Source organism: Callospermophilus lateralis, chromosome 17, assembly GCF_048772815.1.
Source record: "Callospermophilus lateralis isolate mCalLat2 chromosome 17, mCalLat2.hap1, whole genome shotgun sequence".
Taxonomy (NCBI): Eukaryota; Metazoa; Chordata; class Mammalia; order Rodentia; family Sciuridae; genus Callospermophilus; species Callospermophilus lateralis.
The window spans coordinates 70,969,527-70,995,549 of record NC_135321.1 but is presented as its reverse complement, the minus strand read 5'-3'; the positions used below and the strand labels follow the sequence as shown (position 1 = coordinate 70,995,549).

The 26,023-nt window shown below is 37.8% G+C and overlaps 1 protein-coding gene across 1 annotated transcript in view; it reads left to right on the top strand.

Moving 5' to 3' along the window:
• Positions 1–11,481, top strand: part of LOC143382624 (contactin-associated protein-like 3) — a 152,805-nt gene extending 141,324 nt beyond the window's left edge. Inside the window, exons 18-22 of the mRNA XM_076836864.2 lie at positions 731–864; positions 1,703–1,790; positions 7,542–7,769; positions 7,889–7,960; positions 11,360–11,481. Of these exons, the coding sequence (XP_076692979.2) occupies positions 731–864; positions 1,703–1,790; positions 7,542–7,769; positions 7,889–7,960; positions 11,360–11,481 (644 nt within the window). The remainder of the gene's footprint in view (positions 1–730; positions 865–1,702; positions 1,791–7,541; positions 7,770–7,888; positions 7,961–11,359) is intronic.
• Positions 11,482–26,023: the final 14,542 nt, after the last annotated feature.

The window sequence follows — 26,023 nt, the reverse complement described above, 5'->3', positions numbered from 1 at the left end:
GGGGACAATCTCTCCACCAGTGGTAGCTGGGGCATTACTGGACTTTCACAGTTGGACAGTGAAGTCAGACTTTATATTTAGTGAATTAGGACAAAAATCAGATTTCTAGACAATCCTATAGAATCAGAATCTTCATGTAAGTTGTTAAGAGTTATGAGCCCTGAGGGTATATCTGTGTTGGAGAACTAAGTATGTTAGAAAACATGAAAACTACACAAACCTCATCTTCTAATAAAACCTTTTCTCTTCCCTATTCTTTGGTTATGGTAGAAGACTTCACAAGGAAACTCTGGTTGAAAAATAAAAACTTAATTATGCACCATATTAGTAATACATCAAAATAGATGCTATTGAAGAAGTTATAATTATAGGAACTGAATATTGATACAGTGTTACAGTTTTATCATTTTCTAAGACAAATATAGTTGTCATTTAGTTTTAAGTTATGAGTTTCCATATGTATAATTTAAACTTCTTCATTTCGGAAAGATTTAGAAGACCAATGATTATCAATGCACCGGATCTTGACTTAGAAACAGTACAGTTGGACTCAGGTTGGCACTTAAGTCACTTCTAGTATAGAAGAGGCAAGTGTTGAGTGAATTCAAGTCAATGCTAAATAGAGTCAAAGGTGCATGAAATAAGTAACAATATAAGTGCTCTAGAATCTGCATTGAAATATTTGTAAAATACCATTGTAATTTAAAACGTCATTTATTTTCCTCTTTAGGAAGTTTGCAGATCACGTACAAGCTAGACAGACATCGAGATCCAGACACTTTTAACTTTGATCTTAAAAACATGGCGGATGGGCACCTTCACCAGCTGAAGATTGACAGGGAGGAAGCCGTTGTCTCTGTAGAGGTAATGCAGCAAACTTGAAGGTCCCAGTAACCACCATGAGGAGTCTGTCGGAGAATGAATAAATCTAATGCAAAAGTTTGATGATAAATAGTAACTAATGAGCAAATATTCTCCATAGATCAAGGCAGAAAACCAAATATAGCCAGGGGTGAGAGGGGTATTTAGTTTGTTTTGTTTGTTAAGCAATAATCCTATCAGAGTTATTATTACTCTTAGGTCCTTTTAAAAATGCCAAGATGTCCTTACTTGTTTTACTGATTCAGCAGGGAAATGTCTAGTGTATCATGGTGACGACGGGTGGAATTTGTTAATTAATATTTCAGTAGGTGGTAGCAAAAGAACAGATAGGTCAGCAATTTAAACACAAGATGAGAGCATGCAAGATATTCATTGAAATGGGAATAAATAAGAAAATAGACCTGAGTCAGAAGAGAATCAGGCAGTTGTCACTGACATTCAAAAGAAAATATATTTTAAGTCTGCACATAAAACTACAGTTATTTTGGCTGTGTCAAGTCTCCTCCAGAGAATAAGTTTTTACATTTAAAATAATTGATTTCCGTCCTCTTGTGGATTCTGCCAACTGCAGATACATCATAAAGAAAAGTAAAGCAGCAAAGGGAGTGGGGAAGTGGGAGGGCAGGCGGCTTGTGGCAGTTAGAAGTTGTTCATAAAATCGGTTTCCCCTCCTAAATGTTGTTTTAAGGTGAATTATTTAAGCGTTATTGAGCACTTACAAGTGACTTATTTTTATCACTTTTTTTCTGGCCTCCTCTGCTTCCTTATCATTAAAACTGTATCTCCTTTTGACATTCGCTTCCCACGGGGCGTTTAATAGGTTAACCAGAGTGCGCAGAGACAAGTCATCCTGTCCTCCGGGACAGAATTCAATGCCATCAAATCCCTCACGTTGGGAAAGGTTTTAGGTAAGTGGCAGAAAGATCTTTCTCCCAAAAAACATCAGATCGTAAGTGTCGTGTCACACACTCTGGAAGCACTCGTTATGCTGAATGAAGCTCCTTGTCTTATTTTAATAACAATTTCCCAGTGAGTGACAATCAAGGCACAAATGGCACTTTTGTCTGAGTGCACATAGAACCACGAGTAAGTGCTGCCTGGCGGATGAGCAAAGGCGTCCCCTGAAAAACACCCCACAGCTTACCTTCCCCCCGGCAATCAGGCACGAGTCACGGTGTTTTTCTAACACTTATTGAAAAGTGAACTGTTCCCAGAGCCTACATGGAATGTCAGCCTCAACTCAGGGACCTACACTCAGTGATGAAAGAACCCATGAGCTGAAGACAGAGGAAAGAAGGGTTGATTTCCTCCAGCAGATGGTAGCACCTTGAACTCAGTCCCAAGTCCTGCTTGGCCTATGTTTCTGTCCTTGATGACACTGAACCAGAGCCATGAGGCGTGCTCTTAACCACCTTTACCCAGGGGAAAAGGTGAAGAGATAATGATACCCCAGGGAGATGTATGTGAAAGGCACAGCTTAACTTTAAATTAACATCATAGTTACTAAGGAAAAGAATCTTTCTGGAAAGAAATATGTCAATCAGCTATGAAAATGAACTGTTTTAATGATATAGACTCTAAAGAGAATCACAAATTAGGAAACAATATTAATTGCATAAATTCCTATTTCCCTCCAAATAAGTATGTGCAGGGGGTTAAGACGTTAATTCAGATGTTATTCAAAGTCATATAACTTAGGGTTTAAAAATGCAAGTTTGAATTGAGCAATGAAGCATGGAGTCTGAAGCCACTGACCTCAGAAAGTGATGAATATTTATCTGGCAAATATGGAATAATAATCAAAGACTAAAGCAGCACTTCATGATTTGGACAGTGTCTTTTGCTGCTGTTCAACCATTTAATAATTATGCCAATATAATTTTATATTCAAACTTGGAGATCCATGTGAAGTATATTGATTCTCTTAACTTACAATAAGATAGACTGTAATATTGAGGAAAAAAGAAGCCACTAATTTTCCAAAGAAAGTTGTTCAAAGTATTTAGTGGTAAGTCATCATTATTAATTATCTTAGCCCCTGTGAATCATTCCCTTATCCACTCACTGAAAAATATTTGGTGAAAATGGATCATGTACACTTAATTAGACGTCGAGGCAGCTTATGAATAAGAGAGTCACTACACTTATCCTATACTATGATCACATATTAATAAGAAATTTAGGCTAGTGTTTGAGCAATTATAATAAAATAATGCTTGTTATTCTTTACCATACTTCAGAAGAAATAGCCTAGAATTCATTAAAGTTAACATGCTGTTTTTATCTTCTCAATTCTTTTTTTTTTTTTTTTGGTGCGATTGAACCCAGGGGTGCTTAACCACTGAGCCACCTCCCCAACCCCATTTTTAATATTTTATTTTAGAGACAGGTCTTGCTGAGTTGCTCTTAGACCTGGCTAAGTTGTGGAAGCTGCCTTTGAACTTGCAATCCTCCTGCCCCAGCCTCCAGAACTGCTGGGATGATAGGCCTGCACCACCATACCACACCTGGCTCTTATCTTCCCATTTCTGAATAGTCTTGCTTAATGAAGACCATTCAAGTTAATTATCTCAACATCAATTCAGTATACACCCACCTCAATGTAAGCTCTTGAAGTCAAATTTTCTATGTAGTTTTGAATTTTATCAGAGAAATGTCTTAAAGAATGTCAACACTTAAAATACTATAATCCAGGAGAAGTAACCTGTCACTTTTGTTAGATTCTTTATCCAAATAATTAGGATTATTATTCTTTTGATTTGACTGTTTGTGTGTGTGTGTGTTTTAACCACAAACTTAAAAAAAGAAATGTGCTAAAACAAAATAAGAAATGTAGAAGCTGAGCATGTCTTTTTATCTTCTCTCAGAAAATAAAGCAGTAGCCTATAAGTTTTTACATTTTATTTTCATTTAATTAATTAATTAATTAATTTCCCTGAAGTACTGAGGGATTGAACCTAGGGCCTTGAGTATGCTAGATAAGTGTTCTATCGCTGAACTACATCCCCATCCCCTAAGCAAAGCAGTGTAAATACTCACATATTATCACAATTACACAGATATGAGAATGCCACATGATTTTGGTAATTAACTATTCCTGGAAATTATGTTCTGAGTTCTATACGAAGATATCACATAAGACATAACATTTAAAGCTCAGTGGAGCTGTGGCTTTATATTACTTTTATACTATGATATTTGCCTCATTTAGAAGGGTTATTGTATTTGGGGTCTGAGATTTTCTTTACCTGATTCATAAGCTACTAAAGAAACCTACAATTGATTTGTGGATGCTGGCAGATGACGTAAGACCCCTGGGTTAGAAATAAAGGGCTCTATTATTTATATAGCAGATTTCATGCACATTAGCCATTGGCACGGTTTCCCCTGTGTATTAAGTCTCATGGAGCTGGGAGAAACGTTCGGGTCAATGCTGCAGATGGGCCGGGTCTGCACTGTAACTGAGGAACACATAGCCTAGGGAATCTACAGATTTTGTAGCAAGCACTAAGCAAGCCTATTCCTTATCCCATAGGGAAAGATAACCTTATCCCTCAAAACTGCTTGTGCCAAACAAATTTGAGAAGTGGTCTGGATAAAGTGCTGTCAGGTCTTACATTTCTTGGTTTATCAGGCAAAAACATAGAGAAACACTTGAGCCCAGGGCAACTTACTTTTCTCAATTTTATAGAGTGAAAACACAAGAAATCTAAAAAATTTAAAAAGATATGAGATTTTACATTGTTTATCAAGGAAGAGCCAAGATTAATTGAGTAAGTTAACTCCTTTTCATATCATCTATAAAATGAGGAAAACTTAGAAATAATTTAGTAGAAATCTCTTGAGATTTTCTAACTTAACATTAGCTGGGAGTCAGTGAGGATCATGGATGTTTTGAGGTCTTTGAAATTATGAGCCTCCAAGACCAAGGCTAGCAAATAGAGCTTTCTGTGATGGTGAACATATCCTATAGCTATGCTGACCTACACAGTCATTCCTAGACACACCTAGTTTTTTTTAACAAGTGAAATGTGGCTAGTGTAACTGAGGGACTAAATTTTTTATTTTATTCAATTCTAATTGATTTGAATTGCAACAGCTGCATGTGGCTAGTGTCTACCATATTGCACAATGTAAAACACTGTCTATTTGCTTGCTTATGTAGTCATTTTTTTTTTCATTCAAACAAATGACACCCTGTTGTGAAAGCAGACACCTGTCTGATTGGCATGAGACTGGCCTGGGAAGCCAGCCCTACATCAAATATTTTTTTCTACCTCCTCAGGTGCTAATATTTCAAAGTCCATAATTAAAGACCCATTTCTTTTGTACCAAGTCTTTCCTTCTGCTAAAATGCATATACTTCTTAGAGTACTATCAGAAAGCATAATCAGGTATTTATGCAAAAGTGAATTTATTCAAGAACAGGCTTTGATGGAAAAGAAGAGAGAATTGGAAGGAATCCAGGTGGAGTACCATAGAGAGAGGGGGGCAGAGTGACCCACAGACATTTTTGATTAGAGCTAATTAGCTAACAGGTGCAGAAATTAAGGGTTTTGACAATGTCAACTTGTCAAGGCGATAGGAAAATAGAATTCAGGTCACTGCCTAAGTGTTGAGTTCTACTTAAAATGTGTTCTACTGAGAAACAATTACTAACAGTGTTTTGTTAAAAGCCAGGAGTGTTTCATCCTTGGCTTTCTTCCTGGGTTGTTGAATGAGTGATTGCCTGGTAGACTCAGAGTAGGCAAAGTGATCACTTCCTTTCAAATATTTTTTTTTAAAGTTTATCTGGTGATCATTATTGACTTAAGTAATTTATTGAGGAATTAGAAGAGCTCTATTCTGTTCCATCACCTTCAAATTAAATGATTGTACAATGTTAATATTCACCTTTCATCAGAAAAAAGGTCCCCTAAAACTATATGATTCTTGTCCAAAATACAATGATTTATTGTAAAACCTTTGTGTATTATATTGTGTCAAAGAGAGAAATATTTTTACACATGACAAAATGGCAGACTTTCTTCAGGACTAAAGGAACCCTGGACTGGGGTTTTGCAGTGAAGAGATTGGGCTCAGCTTAAAATACAAGGAAAAGTGTAGACTGACAGCCAGCCGGGGGGGGGGGGGGGGGGGGGGGGGGGGGCGGGGGCGGGGGGGGGGGTTGGTTGGTGGGTGGAAAATTACCAAGAGGTTAGGAGAATTCTTACTAAATTGACCTATTGGGATTCTTGATGAAGACCCGCCGGGCTAATCAATCACCTGGAGGACTGTCAAGGACGTCAAGGATAGTGGAGGGTTCTGGCTAAATTCCACAACTCAGAAACAAAAAAAAATGGGGCTAGTGGAGCAGATGGTTCAGAGAAGCCTGATTAAAGTTTGATTAAGGGTAGAATCTCCTCCGTGGTGTCAAAGTTCTTTCTTAGAAAAAAAAACATATATAATTATACAAAGGTTCTTGAAATACAAGAAAAAATACATAAATGTAAGGGAAATGGTATTTCTAGTCAGGAGATAAGCATGAGTAAAACCAAAGAAGGTTAAAGAGGGAAAACTAAGAGGAAACAACACTGTCCAAGGCTCACTCTGGCCTGTGGGTAACAAGGGGAGGGACCTGGGGAAGGGGCCTGACCACTAGTAAGGGCCCATGCCCAAGGGCTCATCTTACTGACCGCAACTGATCGAAGAGATGGATGAATGTGTTGGGGAAAAGAGTATCTTGTTTTCACGTAATGGTGCAAGAGAATGATTATGGGTGCTAGGAAAGCGGAACTCTCAAACTCAGGAAAGAGAAAAGGAGAAAGAAGAAGGAAACTGTGTAACCCCAGCAGCTCCGGAGGCTGAGGCAGCCGCAGTGACTTAGGGAGGCCGTAAGCAACTTAATGAGACCCTGTCCCTAAATAAAAAATAAAGAAAGAAAAAGGACTGGGGATGTGGCCCAGGGGTTAAGCCTGGCTTCAATCTCTGAAATAATAATAATACACCACTAAATCAACAAAATTTTAAAAACCATCATGCAAAATAAATAGTGTAAGATAAAATGAATCAGCTCAGATATAGAAGTTGCTACTCTAAATGTGAATAGCCTCCATGCTGTCATATTCAGGGCAATGAATACACAGTTAAGCGCTCTTACAATATCGAAGCCACTAAGAGGTCCCAGCTAATGAACTTCAGAGGTGCAGCGTTGCCAGCAGACAAGATGCGTGTGAGGTTAGAACAACTGAATGCGCTCAAAGGTGGGGGAGGGCATATCTGGGGATAAAAGGTGCAGTGTGTTAAGAGGACAGATCTACATCCTGAAAGGTGACAGTGGAACGGAAGGAGTAAACACGGACCCTCCAGAGCTCCGTCGTCCCAGGGGTCAGTTTACTGTGATTCCTCCCGCGGCTGCCGGCGGTGGCCCCTGCCAAGTGTGTTTTAATGATCAGTTTTTAAAAACCGAGTTCAGATGGTCGCCTTGAAGCCCCCACAGAGTCGCTGTCCCTCGCAGCTGTCCCCCGAGGCCCTCTGCCCTGGAAATGGCCATCAGCCGCCTGCTCTCGCGCAGGGGGCGCCGGGGGCGCAGGTCGGAGCCCGTGGCGGCTGTGCCGGCGGGGTCGCCAACCGCGCCCAGGGCCCCTGCGTCCTAACGCTGTGTCGCTTTGTCCCCGCAGAGCCCCCAGGCGCGGACCCCGACACGCGGCGGGCGGCGGCGCGCGGCTTCTCCGGCTGCCTCTCGGCCGTGCGCTTCGGCCGCGCCGCCCCGCTGAAGGCGCTGCGCCCCGGAGGCCCGGCCCGGGTCACCGTCCGCGGCCACGTGGCCGCCGGGGCCCGCTGCGCGGCGGGGGCGCGGCCCGGCGATGGAGCGCGGGAGCTGGCCCCGCGGCGCGCAGGTGGCGCAGGTGGCGCAGGTGGCGCAGGTGCGTGGCCCCGCTGCCCCTCCCCGCGGGCTGGGAACCGCGGCTGTGCGCGGTGGCGAGGGCCTGCGACGCCCTTGGCAGCCTCCCCTTTTCTACCCTAGGTCGTTCCGAACCCAGCGAGGAGGGAGAGCCTTTGGCGAAGGCCGACAGAAGCGACTCTGGGGTCATCGGAGGTAAAGGGGCTGAAGGGACTCGGCTGCGGCATTACTGTCGCTTTTTAAAAAAACTTTTTAAATTTTAAAAATTATTTGTTCCCATCTGACAGTATTAACTTAATAGAAAAATATAGGTAAGAACCAGCACTCCAGGAGGGGAAGGTGCTTGTGGGTTTCTGAGTTGATGTTCAGGGACCTGAGCTGGGGTTGGGGGAGTGGGAGGAGGCTCTGTGAGGATTGAAGACTTGATTCTTAGAGAACAGGTGAAGTCTGGAGTGGGGGGCTCCGGGATCCCAGCTACTTGGGAGGCTGAGGCAGGAGGATGGCAGGTTACGGGGCCAGCCTGGGCAACTGAGCGAGACCCTGCCTCAAAATAAAAGAGCTGGTGATGTAGCTCAGGGGTAAGGGGGCCTCCGGGTTCCATGCACAGTCCGAGGGAAAATAAAAGAAAGTTACAAAATAATGAAAAATTCTTATTTCATAAATAGCTGTATTCCCTAGGATGTGAGGGATATATAGGAGGGAGGGAGGGAGAGATAGATAGATAGATAGATAGATAGATAGATAGATAGATAGATAGATAGATAGGGCATAGATATGTTATAGCTATTAGAGCAAGACAGTGCCCCAAGTAATTATATTCAAAGCCACGAAAACCTAAATCAAAAGCCACATAATGATCAGAGCACATGTGTTATGACACTTAAAAAAAAAGGCCATTTGCATGATTTAGATGTTTCATTTACTATTTGATCTTTTAAAAGAAACTTTTAAAAATTTAAATATGCTTAACATTACTTCAAGTGCATTTTTTTTTAATTGTGCATTTCAGTGTCATCGCGAACATTCTCAGTGTGGTACAGCAAGAGCCACGTGTATTTCACTTTTAATTGTCCTTTCCAGTTAGTCTGATAGGTTATTTTTCATTGAAGGGAAAATTGAATACAAGTTAAACATATCTTTTTTGGCAATAAAAACTATGTTTCATTTTCTTGAAATATAATTTATCCAGAGCTGGTGTGAAAAAAAATAAGATTTCATATTTCCTCACTAATTAATTAATGGATTATTGAAATATTGTTTGTTTTCTTGTTGTCTAGACTCTTCATAGTACATACAAAGCAAACTTTTTTCCTCTAAAATGACAGAAAACAAAATAATTCAGACATTATGAAAACCTGACTAAATATCTTTTTTCATGAATTAACATTTGTCACTCTCTTGGTTATTTTTCTCTTTGAAATCAATGAGGTATAAAATAATAATACATGACCCAAAGAGGAAAAAGCAGTTTTACACAGTTTTCTGTGAGAAGGTAGTCAAGAATGCATATCTAAAAAGACTACTTTTATCTTAGATTTTAAATCAAATATAATCCTTAATAAATTCTGATTTTTTTTTGGGGGGGGGACAATTTTTCATTGCAATACAAAAACAATTTAAAGATGTCCAACATTCCAGAACAGGATCCCAAGTCCTAAAAGTGACATTGCGAAATGTCAGACTTAGCCCCTGACCTTCTTGAAGAGCTAGAGGTAGTTAGCAAATTGAAAACAGAACAACAACAACAACAACAAAAACTTACTTTTGGAATTTTATTTCTTTTGGTCAAATATCACTGTAAGATTCTCTGTAAAAATCACTGGCAAGATTCTCTGTTGTTCAACAATGAATCTCACAGGGCTCTTGGGCTGTCCTGAGAAACTCTGATGAGCTCTTGAAGGGGGGAGGGGAAGCAGGAGTATGCACAGAGATTCCCCTGGTCTTTGTTTTTTTGTTTTTTGTTTTTCAATAATTTATTTTATTCTTCTCCTCATATACAGACTTCAGCCTTATTTCTTTCTCATATTTTATCGTCATAATTTGCATAAGAGATAAGATTCAGAGAATTTTTCTGTTATGTCTATTTATTACTGAATCAAGTGTTTGTTTTTTACTGTTATTTCAACCTGCTACTCTGAAATACTTGCTAGTATAATAAAAGAAATATTCAAGTAACATTAGTCATTGAATCAGAAATATAATTTTATGAAATTATTATGATTTTTAAAACTAATAATAATTTTCATTTACTGAAAGTACCATAACTATACCATACCCAGACTTTAACTAATTGTTTTATACACTTTATTTCATTTAATATTCACAAAGACTCTTCACAGACATAGTCTTCATATTCTAACAGTCACCAGCTGGAGATACAAATTGATACCTTTTGTCTTACACTTACAATGTGGGCAGTCCAAGCTTGGCTTTATACGTAGTTATTTGGTGTAGCATAGATTTGACTTTCATTCTTCACGAATATGACTGCTGCACAGCTAGCTTTCTTGGGGGTGCTTTAGCACTCTGGCTCTGAATTACAGCCTTAAACTAGAAGGAGGCACCAGGTCTTCCCCTCAGGTATTCTGATTCAGCCTGAGTTCGGGTTGAGAACTATGGCATAGCTAATGGTCTCAATATTTTAGAACATTTACACCTGGTTCTTTCAAATAGTCCACATTCCACAAAAATAAACTTAATAAGTATCCCTGCAATATTTTTGGCGACAGGGGATTGATCACATATATGTTACACTACTGCATTTCAAAATTATGTTGTCATTAAAGTATTTTGGAGTTGGGGAGATACCTCAGTGGTAGGGTGCTAGGCCCTGGATTTGATCTCTATCATCAAAACAAATTTACAAAGATATAAAACAATTTCATGAAAATGTATCTACTTAGTTAAAAATAACATTTATTCTAGGATGGTACTAAACATACTATAACCTTTTTTTTTTTTTAGCTTTATTTTATTCATTTATTTTATTTAGTGCTGAGGTTTGAACCCAGGGTCTCACACATGCAAGGCAAGCACTCTATCACTGAGCAACAACCCAGCCCCTATACATTTAAGATAATTTAAAACTTCGTCTCAGAGCCTTGTATATATTTGTTTTTGTTGTTTGTTTATTTGTTTGTTTCGGAACCAAGGATTGAACCCAGGGGTACCTAATCACTAAGTGGCATCCCCAGCCTTTTAAATTTTTTATTTAGAGACAGGGTCTCTCTAAGTTGCTTAGGGCCTCACTAATTTGCTGAGACTGGCTTTGAACTTGTGATCCTCCTGCCTCAGCTTCCCAAGTCCTGTTTCTGTTTTTAAGCACAAAAGCTGAATTTCAATCACAGGCCTTTAGGGAAAAGGACTACCCCAGCTACATCCAAAAGTCATGGAAACTCAAGACATACCAAATGTTATAAAACCACTAGACCTTAAAATTCCCGAGGCTTGACGGTCCCAACTTGTGATATAGTAGATGGTTGGTTTATTGTAACCTGCCTTATAAGGCAATGATGTTAGCAAAGCCCCCAATTAAGGCAAAAATCACCATTTATATTCTGACTTGGTGTTCTTCTGTCTTCTCCCCTACCCCAGGTGCGATAGCAGTTGTGATATTTATTTTGCTCTGCATCTCTGCTATAGCCATGTGCATTTACCAACAGAAAAAGTTACGCAAAGAAAATGAATCAAAAGTTTCAAAAGATGAAGAGTGCTAGAACCACTCAGCGAAGTGCGCGTGTCAAGACACAGTCCTGAGAGACAGTGTCTTCTGGTTGGCAGTGGGCTGATCTACCCCAGTGACTGTGGACCATCCTGATCTGGTCATCCCTGTGGGTGGGCCAGTGCTAACCACCTGCTGAGGACCTGGGGTGCTGGGAGGCCCGTTCTGCCTTGGTGAACATCTCCCTCCAGTGCAGTTTATATGACAGTGAAGGAGGAGTCCTCATTCATCGTGGTGGAGTAGTTTGCCCCAGAAGGAATGCTCTCTTCCAACACAGAAATTTAATTTGTGTGATAATTGTGGATTTTAGCTGAGAAAGTGGCCACGAGGCTCTGGTCCTACTTAAAGAATGGGAGAGAAGTTTCATTCACGTGTAAGAGACAAAGTCAAACTCTAATGTTCTTTATTGCTCAGAAGCTTATCTGGGATCCCTTTCCTGTTCCCTGCTGATATTTTTTTTTGGACAGGAAATGCTTCTTTGATCAGTGCACCAGCATTTCCATAGTCCTGCAATCCAGTGCCAAGGGCCTGCTAAAAAGTTAATGGCATGTTTGATTTCCTTATCCGATGGTCAATGCCATGCAATAGAGACCTGGAAATGTTATTTTTGGTGTATTGCTTTTTCTAATTGACTGTTTTTAATCATTTTGATAAATTTTAATGTTGAAATCAATATGGAATGTTGGTGATAAAATTTTAATATTGAATTTTGTAATGGAACAGAAAATTGATAGGTAACAAGATGCAAACAGAATGTCAATTAGAGTCTGCCTATTTTCTTTGTAATCTGTAATTAAAGTTTTTGTAAATTGTGATCATGCTTTTAACTAAATTTATGATGACATAAATACTACTTCTTATACTGAAAAATATTTATTCTTTATTTATATCAATACCTGAAGGAAACATATTTTAAACTTATTTAAACCCCCCCCCCCATATTGAGAAATTATGTCAGTTTTTTATCATTCTATATTTATATTTCTCTCTCTTTTTTCTTTTTCTTTTTTTATTTGGGGGGTGGGGTGGAGGGGTGGGGACAGTGCTGGGGATCAAACACCAGGTCTCTCAGCTCTAGATTTCTCTTTCTAAACATTGTTACTGATATGTCTGGTTTCCTGAATTTTTACTGAATGTCTTTCGATTTATTAGGAAAATAAGCTGCAATTTCTTTTTCAAATATTCAATTGCTCTAAGCATAAATATCATTGTATAGTATCGTCTTGTCCAGTTGCTTTTGAAATATAAGATGAAGGCTACTTGCTCCAAGGAAAGGCAGAATTTATAGGCTCTATATTAAAGCTGCTCTTCTAATCACAGGTTTATGATCTCGAAGCCAGATTTTTAGTAGATCACACCAAATTGAATATATACTACTAAGTACTGAAATGTGTCTCATTTGAGTTTATACACACACCAAGATAGCAGAAGATTGGAATTAACAGTTCCAGGAATGAGTATTGAGATAGTGGTTATTTGGTAACCACATGGAACTACCACTGGTTTAAATAAACCACTTATATAAGAACAGTGATGCTACAGTCTCCAGAACCCAGATGCCAGCTGCCTGCCAAGCGCTAATTAGATCATGGAGTTTGTCCACACCAGGGCAAGCTGGAAATATGCCAGTTTAGCCTGAGTACTACATAACTGAATTCCCATCTTATTTGTTTCAGTTTTGAAGGGATTACTACAGGTACTACTCTCTGAGGTCTGCTTCCAGCATAGGAGTTCTTCTCAGAGTACGTTGTCTCTACTGATGTTTAAGTGAATGACAAAAGATCTTTTATTTCTACAGTAACATGTAGAAAACACACTTGTGTGAATGATAAAATTTTTTTTTTTGTTTGTTTTTGCTGTATCTCAAAGATCTCTGCAGGGTGAAGAAAGATTCAACAAAGATAAAGTGCATTTGTAAGTTGGCATAGACATCATGTGATCACTAAAATTTTTACACACACATTTTACATCACAGATTTGGGTAGTTGGTATTTTATCTAATTGCAGAGAGTAAAACACCATAAACCACTGTTCTTGGTGTTTTTTGCAAGACAGAAAAAGTGCATTGATATATCATCCACTGTCAATCTTCTGTACTGATTTTTGGATTTTATCTTTTCATTTGAAAATAAATTCACTTTTGGAGTAAAATAAAATTATTGTAAGGGAAGTTGTGTGAAATTTAAATTATGAAAATGTGACTTTCCCCCCTAGTTTATATAAAACATACAGATAAATGCATTTTGTAATAGTTTGAGCATTAGTTTATATTCCTTGTATATTTTGAGATTAGCAAGACCTGTTTACCTTTTTATGATCTGATATTTATCATCTGGTAAGATTTTTCATTCTAAATTCTTAAACAAAAAGTAAAGATAAGTCTTTACTTATTACTAGAAGTATATATGTATGAATGTATATATTTCACCTTCTGCCAAGAGCAGCCATCTATTGACTAAAATACAGATGGAGTACTTTTTTTTATGTTGTTGCAGAGAAATGAGTCACTAAAAGTGAAAACCACTCTAATTATATAGAGTTTAGTTGCAAGTAGCACCCTTCTTTATAAAACTAAGTGTAATGATTGCCCATATTTTGTTCTCATAAAAAGAAAATAGCATAACTAACATTCTTTATCTGAAAAGGCTGAAGTTTTTTGACTCTTAAGAACTTCAAACTTCTAATATTAAAACTAGAGTGGTTAATATGACATTGACCAATTGCTGGAAAATGGTGACATTGGCAAATGGTCTCATCTTGACACTGTGGCCCAAATTCACTGTAGGAAATCACTCCAATTCTTCATCATTTCCTAAGTGCCATCACTTTAAGCATGAACTTAACCTCTTTTGATTGTGGTTATTGCTGATAAATGACCGAGACTATCTCATGTTTCTATTTCTGTGAAGGGTCAAATGGCTTGAATTAAAATATTTCTCCAGTTTGCTTTGATCCTTCATAGTAATAGAGACGTGGGGTAAATCGTGGGCACATACATAAGATTTGTTTTCCCTGCTGGGTCAGCTGTAGAGATGAGGAAGCAAACACAAAGGGTGAGAGTCACTTCGCCAAGGGGACAATACCATTGCGCTGTCATACTTTTATGAAACTCCTGGCTCATCTCGCTCTTGATGCCACTAAGGATAGAGCCATCTCCCTGCCTTTTCAGCATTGCTAAGCCGAGTGGAGAAACCGATTCCATTACTTGACATTCCATGTGCCTAGACTGACCAGTGCTTCTCGATCTCTGTTCACATATTTTGAAAAAACAAACAATGGAAAATTGATCTTGATTTTTTTAAATAAAATATTACTTTCATCCTAGAAGCAAAAAAAAAAGAATGCTCCTTTTGTTTGGGTTATTCTGGAATCTACACTATAATTGACACAAATGGATCATTAAAATATTCTTGAAGTTGGAAAATAATCAAATGGACACTTTTTTCCCAGTTTCACAATTATTTTCTAATATTTTCTCTTCAGTTGAATATTTTCCTATTAGGGGAACTGTGTGCTTTAGTAATAGTTTATGACCTAAGTAAGAAGAGCATAATGGTTGATCCAGAAGCAGCCCGATTCTGAAACCAAAAACTAAGGAATTTCCGATGCTAGGAACCCAGGTTGATTAGACTGACCTTTATTCAGCTCTTCTATAAAATCTCGGTATCCCTTGGCTCATTAGCCTTCTCTATCAGAGCAAAATGGAGGCATTATGTCACTTCTGCTTTCTATTATGATTGTTGCTATATGTCAACAAATTACAGTTTTATATGTTTACGGGGTATGGAGGGATGTTGCAATTTTCCAACACATGGTGCAATGAAATGCAACAACATGGATGGAATTGTGAAATAAGCCCGTGATGGGAAGGTGAGTTACGTATAGCCTCACTGACAGGTGGAATTGGAATTGGGGCTCACAGAAATGTGGCAGAATGGAGGTTACCAGAGGTTGAGAGTTGGATGGAATGGAGAAATGATAACTGAGGGGTACAAAACTTTAGTTAGGAGGAAGAAGTTTACTTACTTATTTATTGTCCAAGAGCTGCCCTGTTTTGCAGGAAGGGTAGATCTCAAATGTTATCATCATGAAAAGTGCTAAATATTTGTGGTAAGGGTTATGTTGGTTGGCTTCCTTTGACAGATTTTTGAATCAGAACATGATTAGGTGGTTGTGTAATCTGCTATGGAGATATCCTTCACGCACTGTTTTAACAATTAAGCTTAAAAAAAGAAACTGATTTTTGTTCTTCAAAAAACTCATTCCAGGAATTATAGACTTTTCAGTTGGGAGGAATATTAACTATCATGTGTGCCTACCTTTTGTCTTCTTGTACATGCTTCTTGTGGATGTTGCTGAAGCTTGGCTCATTGCTGGTGTGTTCTCAGAAACACCCCTTATGGGGTTTCCGTGGTAGTACTCCACTGGAAATGTGGATAATGCTTAAGAAAGTTAACATCGCTATCACTAAGACTGGCATCTGGATTTATATATTGTCTGTTATCACATTGTTGGGAAAATATACTGGAGAACTATTTGTATTTGTCTTTTTAAAACTACTACAATAATGTACTTTATCGCCCATAAATTGACCATGACCTAAAAGGGTAGTTTTTCATTTTGTTGTATCATTATTTATTTTAAAATGTGAGATTCATAAGATGCCATTTGCCATATAAGTGAAAAGGTCTGTAATCACAAAATCAAACTTACTTATAATTTGGGGAATATTAAAATTGATAATTTAGTTGGCTTATAATACCACCTAAACATTTAGACCCATGTAGATATAGAACCTATATAAATAAAGTGATATAGAACCTATATCACTGCATAATATCTAATCCGACATTTTAACTCTTTAAACAAACCAGGATGGGGAAGCAGATAATTTTTCCCATTTCTGAAACCACACAAGGGCCTTCAATGCTTGTTCTTGTTGTTGTTGTTTGTTGCAATATTGGAGATTGCACCTGTGAGTGCTCTAACATTGGGCTACATTAATTTTTATTTTGATGCAGGATCTTGCTAAATTGCATTCCTTCCACCTCAGCTTCCCAAGTCCCTAGAATTACAGGTGTGTGCCACTGAGCCCAGCTCCCTCCATATTATTTTAATACCAGATACTCTCTCTTTAGTACTCTGTGAATATTTATGCTACACTTAAAGAGTGTACCTTTTCTGCACCACCCCCACCCCCAGTTAAGTGTTGCCCCATTTGGAGGTAATGTCACTTGGTTGAGAGAGCACTAAAGAAAGGAACCGAGTGCAGAGTTCACACAGGACAGGGAGTAAGGCAGGTTACTGCCAGCTAGCCTGGAAATCCTCCTCATTAACAGGGACCTAGGGAGAGCAGGCAGGAGGGGCTAGTAGTGCACCAGGGTCTACACACTGCTATGGTCCCACTGAACACATCTGAACAGACCCGGACAAAAGAACAATTATTAAACGGTTTCTAAATCCCTGGAAAAAAGTCAAGAGAACATACGGAAATATAAACATTTCCAATACCCAACAAAGTAAAATCACAATGACTGATACTCAGAATAATTACCAGGCATGCACTGAGGCAGAAAAATATGACCTATAATTGGAAAAAGTTAACTTAAGAAATGATCCAGAATTTATACAGATGTTGAACTACTAGTCAACAGTATTAAAATAACTATTATAATTATATTCCTATGTTCAAATACATAACATGGATGACATTGAAAAGGTTCAAATAAAACATATGGAAGCCATGATGGCACACGCCTGTAATCCCAGGAGCTCGGGAGGTTGAGGCAGGAGGATTACAAGTTCAAAGCTAGCCTCAGCAATGGCGAGGTGCTATGCAACTCAGTAAAACCCCATCTTTAAATAAAATACAAAATAGGGCTGGGGATGTGGCTCGGTGGTTAGGCGCTCCTGGGTGCAATCCCCAGTCCCAAAGATAAAAATAAATAAATAAATAGGAACCGTCTAGAGATGAAAGTTTTAGTGCATGAGATTTAAAACCTAAGGGGTGGGATTAATGGCAGATTGGACTTTTCAGGAAAAAAGTTGAGTTAACTTGAAGATACAACTGTAGAAGATTGCCAAAATAAAATAGAAAAAATAAATAAATAAAAACAGGAGACAGGGAATGAACAGAGAATCAGTGACCTGAGGACAATTTCAAATAGCCCATCTTTAATTGGAGTTCCCAAAGGAGACAAGGGAAGGGATGGAGAGGAAAAAATATTGGAAAAGAATATTGGCTGAACATTTTTGCATTTGATGAAAATCAAACCTAGATCCAGGAAGCCCCACAGCCTTAAATACAAATGGTATTAAGGAAACAAGACCACAGAACATCACAAAGAAATTGCTTAACACCCGCCATGGTAAAGAGAGAAAATCTAAAAGCAGCCATAGAAGAAGGCAAGTTTTATACAGAGAATAAGGACAACAGTAGATTTTTTTTTTTTTTTGGAAGCAAAGCCACTTTTAACCAAAAAGGAAAAAATAAAACAACAACAAGAAAAAAATTCTTCCTTAGATTTGTATATCCAGCAAAAAACTTGTTTCAGAAAAAGGTGAAATGAAAAATTTTCCAGCCACACAAAAGCTAATATAATTTATTATCAGCATATCTGCCCTCCAAAAGCAGTTTTAAAGTCTTTGAGGAAGAAGTATGATAACAGATAGAAATATGGATCTGCAGAAAGGGAGGAAGAACACTTACGTGTATATAAATAAATATGACTTCTTCCTTATGATTTGAGCATTGACTGTTTAGAAATAAAAGCAGTATTGTGTAAGGTCTGTAGCATAAGTGAAATTAAAATGATTAAGAACAATAGCACAAATGCCTGAAGAAATGAAAATGTTATTTGTACAGTTCTGAAACATTGTATAATATCAGTTAAATGTGGACAATGATAAGTTTTCTTTATAAAACAGTAATATCTAATTATTCAATAAACATAACAAAATAGAATAATAAAAAACACTTGAAAGTTGACCAAAAAAGAGGAAAAGGTAACAATACGTGGGGCAAATATACGACAAATAGCAAGATTAGATGTAAAATTTTGACGTTTGATTTTAAAATCCACAACTCCTCTTAAAAAGACAATGTTAACAGAAACAAAAGTCCAGCCACAGAGGAGAAGAAACTATCTGCAGCATTGTAGCTGAACACAATACACTTGTTTCCAAAATATATAAAGAACTCTTACAGTTTTTTTTTTAAGATAGAGAGAGAAGAGAGAGAGAGAGAGAGAGAGAGAGAGAGAGAGAATTTTTTAATATTTATTTTTTAGTTTTTGGCAGACACAACATCTTTGTTTGTATGTGGTGTTGAGGATCAAACTGGCCGCATGCATGCCAGGCGAGCGCACTACCGCTTGAGCCACATCCCCAGCCCAAGAACTCTTACAGTTTTCTTAAAAAGCAAAACAGAGAGAATAAAAAAGAGTGGATAAAGTTCAGTTACCAAAAGCAACAGACAAAGGACACACAAAAGATGGTCCATATAATTAGTCATTAAGGAAATGCAAATCAGAGTTGCTTTTCTATACCCAAATATGACTAAGATGAGAAATATCGACAATGCCAAGTATTGAGGAAAATGTGGATCTGTTGTAATTCTTACATATTATTGACTATAAAATGCTGCAATCTCTTTGGGAAACACTTTAACATCATTTTATGCACTTAAACAAACATCTAGCCTATGAACTTACAATTCCAATCATGGATATATTTAAGACACACACAAGAATGTTCCCAGAATCTTTTTTAGTAATATCCTCAAACTGTGAACTACTAGAATGACGCTCAGAAAAAAATGAATAAACGTATTGTGTTAGACTCACAAAATAGAGTACTACTCAGTTATGCAATGGAAAAGCCACTCTGACCTTCAACAAATTTGGATGAATCTAAAAAACCCTCATGTTGAATGCATAATTAAGTTAGATACTACAGAGAACATTGTGGAGTTCTAGAATAAGCAAAGCCAAGATATGGTCATAGAAATCATATCAGAGGTTGGTTGAGGTGTGTGGTAAGGTGAGAGCTGAATGCAAACACACACCAGGGAACTTTGTAGAATGACAGAACAGTTCCATATCTTGATTGGTTTGGGTTACCCTGGTATACACATTTGCCAAAACTCATTAAATTTTGTATGTGGGATTTTTGCATTTTGTACATAAATTGTATCTCAATAAAGATTATGTATAAAATGAGTACATATTTTGATATATATCATATCACTTCAAATCATATGTTTGTATAATAGAAAACAAAGGAAAGAATGCTGTATTTAGGAAGAATTGAAAGAAATTATCACTTTTATTTAATCTTTTTAATATAGACCTGTAAGCATTCATAATTATATAAGTATAAATCTCAAAAAAGTGGTATTTTCTCTGTGATATAGAAAAATTCCTATATATTCTATGTTATGTAATGAATTTGAAAACCACATATTGCCAGGTGTGGTGGTACATGCCTATAATCCCAGCTACTTGGGATGATCACAACTGTAGCCCAACCTCAGCAATTTAGTGAGACTGGTCTCAAAATTTAAAACAAAGAGGATTGGGGATATAACTCAGTGATAGAGCACCCCTCGGTTCAATGCTCAGTACCACAAACCAATCAAAAACAAAAACACAAAAAGAAAAAACCCCAAATCAAGATGTCTTTGCTGTTCTATAAATTTCCATATGTTCTGTAGTATGAAATTAAGTGGTGAGCTCCTTCAGCAAACCAATGCTTTACATTCCACATCCCACTTCTTGTCAATCACTTCAATCCCTTTTTCTGGAGTCTTTCCCAATAGAGAGTTGACCAGTCAATGTTATTTTTCAGCCACTCTTCAGGAGAAGTCCCAGGAACGGTTAGAGACACTTCTTTTCCCTTGGAAACACACATAGTAAAGACTTTGCTCTATTTTTAATCAACATGGCTATGTGGAATCAGATTTCAACTCCATCTCACTTCCAATTTGCAGGAGGCAGTCAGATAGATTTTTTGGTGAATAAAAGTACAAAGATCAGCTGAGCACAGTGGCTCATGCCTGTAATCCCAATGGCTGGGAAGGCTGAGACAGGAGGATCTCAAGTTCAAAGCCAACCTCAGCAAAAAGCAAGGCGCTAAACAACACAGTGAGACCCTGTTTCTAAATAAAGTACAAAATAGGGCTGGGGATGTGGCTCAGTGGTCAAGTGCCCCTGAGCTCAATCCCTAGTACCTGACCCCCCCCCCCTCACCCTGGCCATGAGATTAGAAATATCCAAAAGATTATCAGAGAGAGGCACCTGAGTTTCTCCCAGATCTTGTGACACACAGAAGGAATGGGTCAGTGGAGAAGAAAGAGGCTGCATATTATGTCCCACCATGAGCAGGAGCCCCCAGCTGCAGTCCCAACTAGACAACCCTGCAGACTGAGGGAAAATGGAGAGATGCTGAAGTGGGAGGTGCCCCCAGGGAGCCCAGGGTCCTTCCTCTGGGAGGTGCTGAAGGATCAAAGGATTTCACTAGAAGGGAATGCCATTTCAAAACATTTCCTGTTAGACCATTCCTGGAGACTTAAGCTGTTAGCTTTCTGTGTGATGTGGATGGAAACTGGCGGAACTTTCTGCATTCCCACAGGCTGTTATAGCACCAGCTCAGTCCTGCAAAGCTTCTCTAATGCATAAAAGAGAGGAATACTTCCCTGTCAGTAGGAGGATATTTCAGTCCAAAACGATGCAGGATTTATTAGATACATGGGCCATATCAGATGGATGCTTTTAGATTGGTCACCCCAAAGAAATAAGGGCATATATTTTCCTAAAGTAATCTTTTCTTCCTCCCCTTTTCCTTTTTCTCTTTCCTTCTTTTTTTTTTTCTAGTAGGGATTGAACCCAAGGCCCTCAGTATTTATCTTTCCAATTTCCTGTCTATCTATCCATCTATCATCTCTCTACATTTCTTCAGTGATCTCATAACACGTAGCTAATGAAAAACAATGACCCCAAACAACAGCAACACCTATTAAACCTTTTTTCACCATTTGTAAATTGGCTATAGTAGTTTAGACAATTGTATTGCTAAAATAATCCCATTTCCAGTTTTTTTTTTCAAATTGCTTTTCACACTCAATTAGATTATCCACCATGTCTCCATTTTTGTATGTACCTTCCAACTCTCATTAAATCCAATCACTCAAAACTCAAACCCTGAAGGTGTTCAGAAGAATATTTTTTTGAAGCAAGTGTTTCAAAGATTTTGTGTGGTATTTTCAAGTAGACCAAGTGTATTAGTCCATTTTTCCATTGCTATAACAAAATGCCCAAGGCTGGGTGACTTATAAAGGAAAGAATTTTATTTAGCTCATGGTTTTGCAGGGTGAAAGCCTTCATAGCATGGTGCCAGCTCTGGTGAGGTTCCCTCTGGTTTCACCTTATGATAGTAGATGGCACCATGATGGGTCAAGAAGGCAGAGAGTGAGCAGGTCTTTTCATAACAATCTTCTCAGGAGAACTAACACTCTCCCACGTGGCCCCATCTCTTAAAGGTCCCACCATCTCTTAACATCACAACATTGGGGACCAAGCCTCCAATACAAACCCACTGGAAGCACACCCAAATAATATCCAAACCATGACATCAAGCTTAAATGTTCACAAAAAATTCTCCTTGTTATCCTTCCCAAGTCTCTAGTTTTATCTACCCTGGCATAAGGAACACTGGAAGAAAACTATCACTGCAAGAATTTTTTTCTGCCCCACAGAAGTATACATTTAAATGTGTCCCAAGTTCTCCAGGATTGTTGGAATGACAACAAAACAGCACTTCCATTAGATTTTTTTTTTCAAAAAAAAAAAAGGCAAATAAAATATATGTTCTGGGTTAATGCTGAAGATAAAGTCAACTGATTATTGATCCTTTAAAATTGAAGTTATATAGTTAAATTTTCAAAAGTATCCTTGATCTATAGAAAAATTAAACCCAGGAAATTAGAAATATAAAAATTTAGAATACTGAAGGAGCATATGACATATGTTTATTGGAATTTAGTGGAGATCACTTTGGATTGAATTTAAGTCTTTGTGCTGATGTAACAAGTTCACCTAGTAATTTGGCAGGCAACTGACTTGTTAATTCACAAGTGATTCAATAACAATAAACGGGTTTTGAAATCTCCATGCTGGATAAATAGACAACTACTATATTTAATTGTAGGCAAGTACCCTCACCGCCACGAGCATTTTTAAAATACAGCTCCTTCTCTCTACTTTGTGAATAGCAAATATTTAAAAATGGCCTTTACCAGCATCTGCTGCTTGGCAGGATGTGCTTGGCATTTCTACTCTTTGATTATGTCTACAAAAATCACATCAAGACAAACAAGGCTGGTTGTGCAGGGAAAAAAAAAATCAGACTGACTTTGAAAAGTGGATTCTACACGCTGTGTTTTATGGGTTGGTTAGCTAAGCAGCATGAATAGATCACTGTAACCCCAAACCCAGTGATTCAAAATAACAAAACATATCGCCTATTTTAGGAATATGTTGCAAACACACGTGTTATGTAAAGAGATATGACAGCAACAAATTGCTTCCCGGTGTCTAGTTTTTAGGATTTATAATACATGGTGGGTAGACTTCCTTTATTCATTTAGTAAAGTTCTAGCTTTCTTACCTGGCATCCCAATAAGGAAGAGAACTTCTGCTTTGATATGTTCTGACGTCCCATGTACTGCCAGACTCTCAGGTGCTGGGAACATCTGCACATGTGCCAACTTGGAGTGACTCCACCAGCTGTTCACAGCCAGGAGACAGAACCCTAAACCCACCTTTCCCTAGGTCTAGGACCATCTTAGGAGCCTTCCTTTCTCCTGCTTTCTACGGACTTTTAAAATCTCACACTACTCTACTCCATCCACCATTTTTTCTGGTAATGAAAGCTTAATTAATCTTAATCTTAATTAATCTTAATCTTAATCTCCAGATTAAGCTTAGGGGACCACCTTAGGCCACCTTTCCTCAGCCCTCCAAATCTGAGTCTCCTTTGTAAAACCACGTTGCCATCTTTGTTCTCTTTGGTCACGATGGGGTCTCAGTTTGCTAATGTTTTCACGAGATCATCATCTCCTCCATTGACCTGCCAGGAAGCAGAGCCGGGCTCACTCTGGATGTGTTCTTGGCCCCCCACCAACCCCGTCCCCTCCACGTGGTTCATGGACCACTTGTGTAGGGACCCAAATGTCTGCAGTCAGAAAACTTAGAAAGATATTGATTAACCTCTATATATATGTTCAATGTCTTCCCTCTCTTTCTCTCTCTGGATAGCATTTTAAATCACACGGGAGAAAATGAGGAGAGTTTAAGGAAAATCGTTTTCTTATCAGAATTGGGGGGCTACTTAATGACTTCATCCATCCTAAGGAGGAACACCATAAAAAATCTGACTTAAGAAAAAAGTTTTACCTTGTATAGTAAAATATCTCCTACTTTGTTGGTCAAAGTCATGCAAAAGACTCCATTCTAAGTAATTGTTCTCAGTTTTCATAGAGAAAATAAATTAGGAATACATACATTTGACCAAGGGGAATTTGGGATAAACATTAGAAAGGAGATTCTTATTAACTATCATATTATCTTCTTTTAAGGTGGAAAAAAAATTATAATTAAAAAGAGTCTGAACCAGAAAGTAATAACTGAATCAGATGTCTTTCAAGCTTTCTTGGAAATTAATTCAGCACATGATTGTGAGATTTGGTAAAATCATGTTACTCCAGTAACTGGGTATGAATAAAACTATGTAAGAAGTTCTGCCTGGATGCTTGGTAATAATGAGAGTTATTACTTAGAATCACTAGTGAGATCACTACCTAGCTATGTCCTAGAAGTAATCTCAAATATTCTAATTGTCATAAATTATGTAAGATAACAAAAATGAACTTGAAGTCTTATTAGATGAGATTTTAGATTTTGCTCAGAGGTGCATTTCTCTGTGTTATAATTAAATGACCTTTTCTGTGTAATTCCTGAAATTATTGTGTTAGCATTGGTCAAACATAATTTCAAATATTTGAGTCATCAATTCAAAAATACTGAAATCATCATTCTTAAAAGGCAAACTTGAATAATATGCAATAAAATACTTTGAAATAAAATTGTAATACATTAAATAATTAAAGACTATGGCTTTAGACAATCAGCTCACTAAAAAATCACTTTAGGTCCTCGCCCTTCTTTAGTAGGAAGCAGTCTTACATATGATGACTATTGTTTTCAATTATTACAATCTTGAAAATGTAAGAGATTTTTTTTCTCACACTTTAAGCTGTCTATTGCTTTCTTGACAGTTTGAACATTTGGGGAAAATGTGCACTTTCATGTTTTATATAGGGCACTTTTTATCACTTTGTAACATTATGTTAATAAACAGGGCTCCATATCCTATAGAATGTATAGCAAATATTTTGAACCGGCTCTTGAGACTGATGAACTTCTTTTGTCTTAACATTTTTATCTAATTAATCTGCTTTTCTGTGCCATTTGCAATATTGTGGAATAACACCAAGCCCTGATTTTGAGGTGGAATTTGTAGAAATGAGGCACAATAGAATCCTGGGAGTGTAACTGCTACTTTGAGTTCTTCATTGTCCTGAATAATCACTTCAAGGAAGAGCTGAGATTAGTCATTAATCATCTCAACTAAGAGTGGAAGGTGTCTGAAGCCCCTGTAGCAATTTAGTTTCCAGACTTGCTGTCTTCCACAAGGTCTGTCTTTGCTGTCAAATGTCACCCATTGTGACAGTCTCCTTGGCTACAGGGACTGGATCTTGCTTTCTCTAAACCTCCGATATCTAGACAGTGGGATGCCATATCTAAATAACAACCAGCAAATGAATCAATACATGTTTCAATGAATCAATATGTACCCACCTACTTGCAGATTCCTAAAAAATAATAATAATATTATTACAAGAGGAAGGAATCTACCTTTTGGGACAAGTATAATTGGAAATTATTCTTTTAATACATACTTATATGGTAACTATAGGCTCCCAGGGACTGTTCTCGATCATCTGTACCCACAAAGTCACAAAAATCCTCAAAGAAACTATGAGGTGAGTCACTAATATTATGTCCCTTTTCTAAATGAGCAGATGACCAGAGTTCATTCAAATAACTTACCTAAGGTCGTTCACTTAGTAAATGATGGAACTGGGGTTTGAACTTGCTAAGTCCGGCCCCTGTCTTACTCTAAAGTGCAGCGAGCACTATTGTCACTCGTAGAGATAGTCTTTGGGTTACTGGGTAATGACAATGACCCCAGGGAATAGATGCAGCATTATTCCACAGAAATAATTCTAAATATATGAAATTTCTCTGTAGAATGTCCTTATTCCCTTAACCCTTGAAATAGTTAACGCTAAATAAGTCCATGATCAATAAAAGCTATGCAGATATGAAGGAACATCATAAATCATATATATTATCGGTTCTCCATCACTATAGTGAAATACCGGAGGCAATTATAGAGAAGAGTTTTAGTTGGGCTCA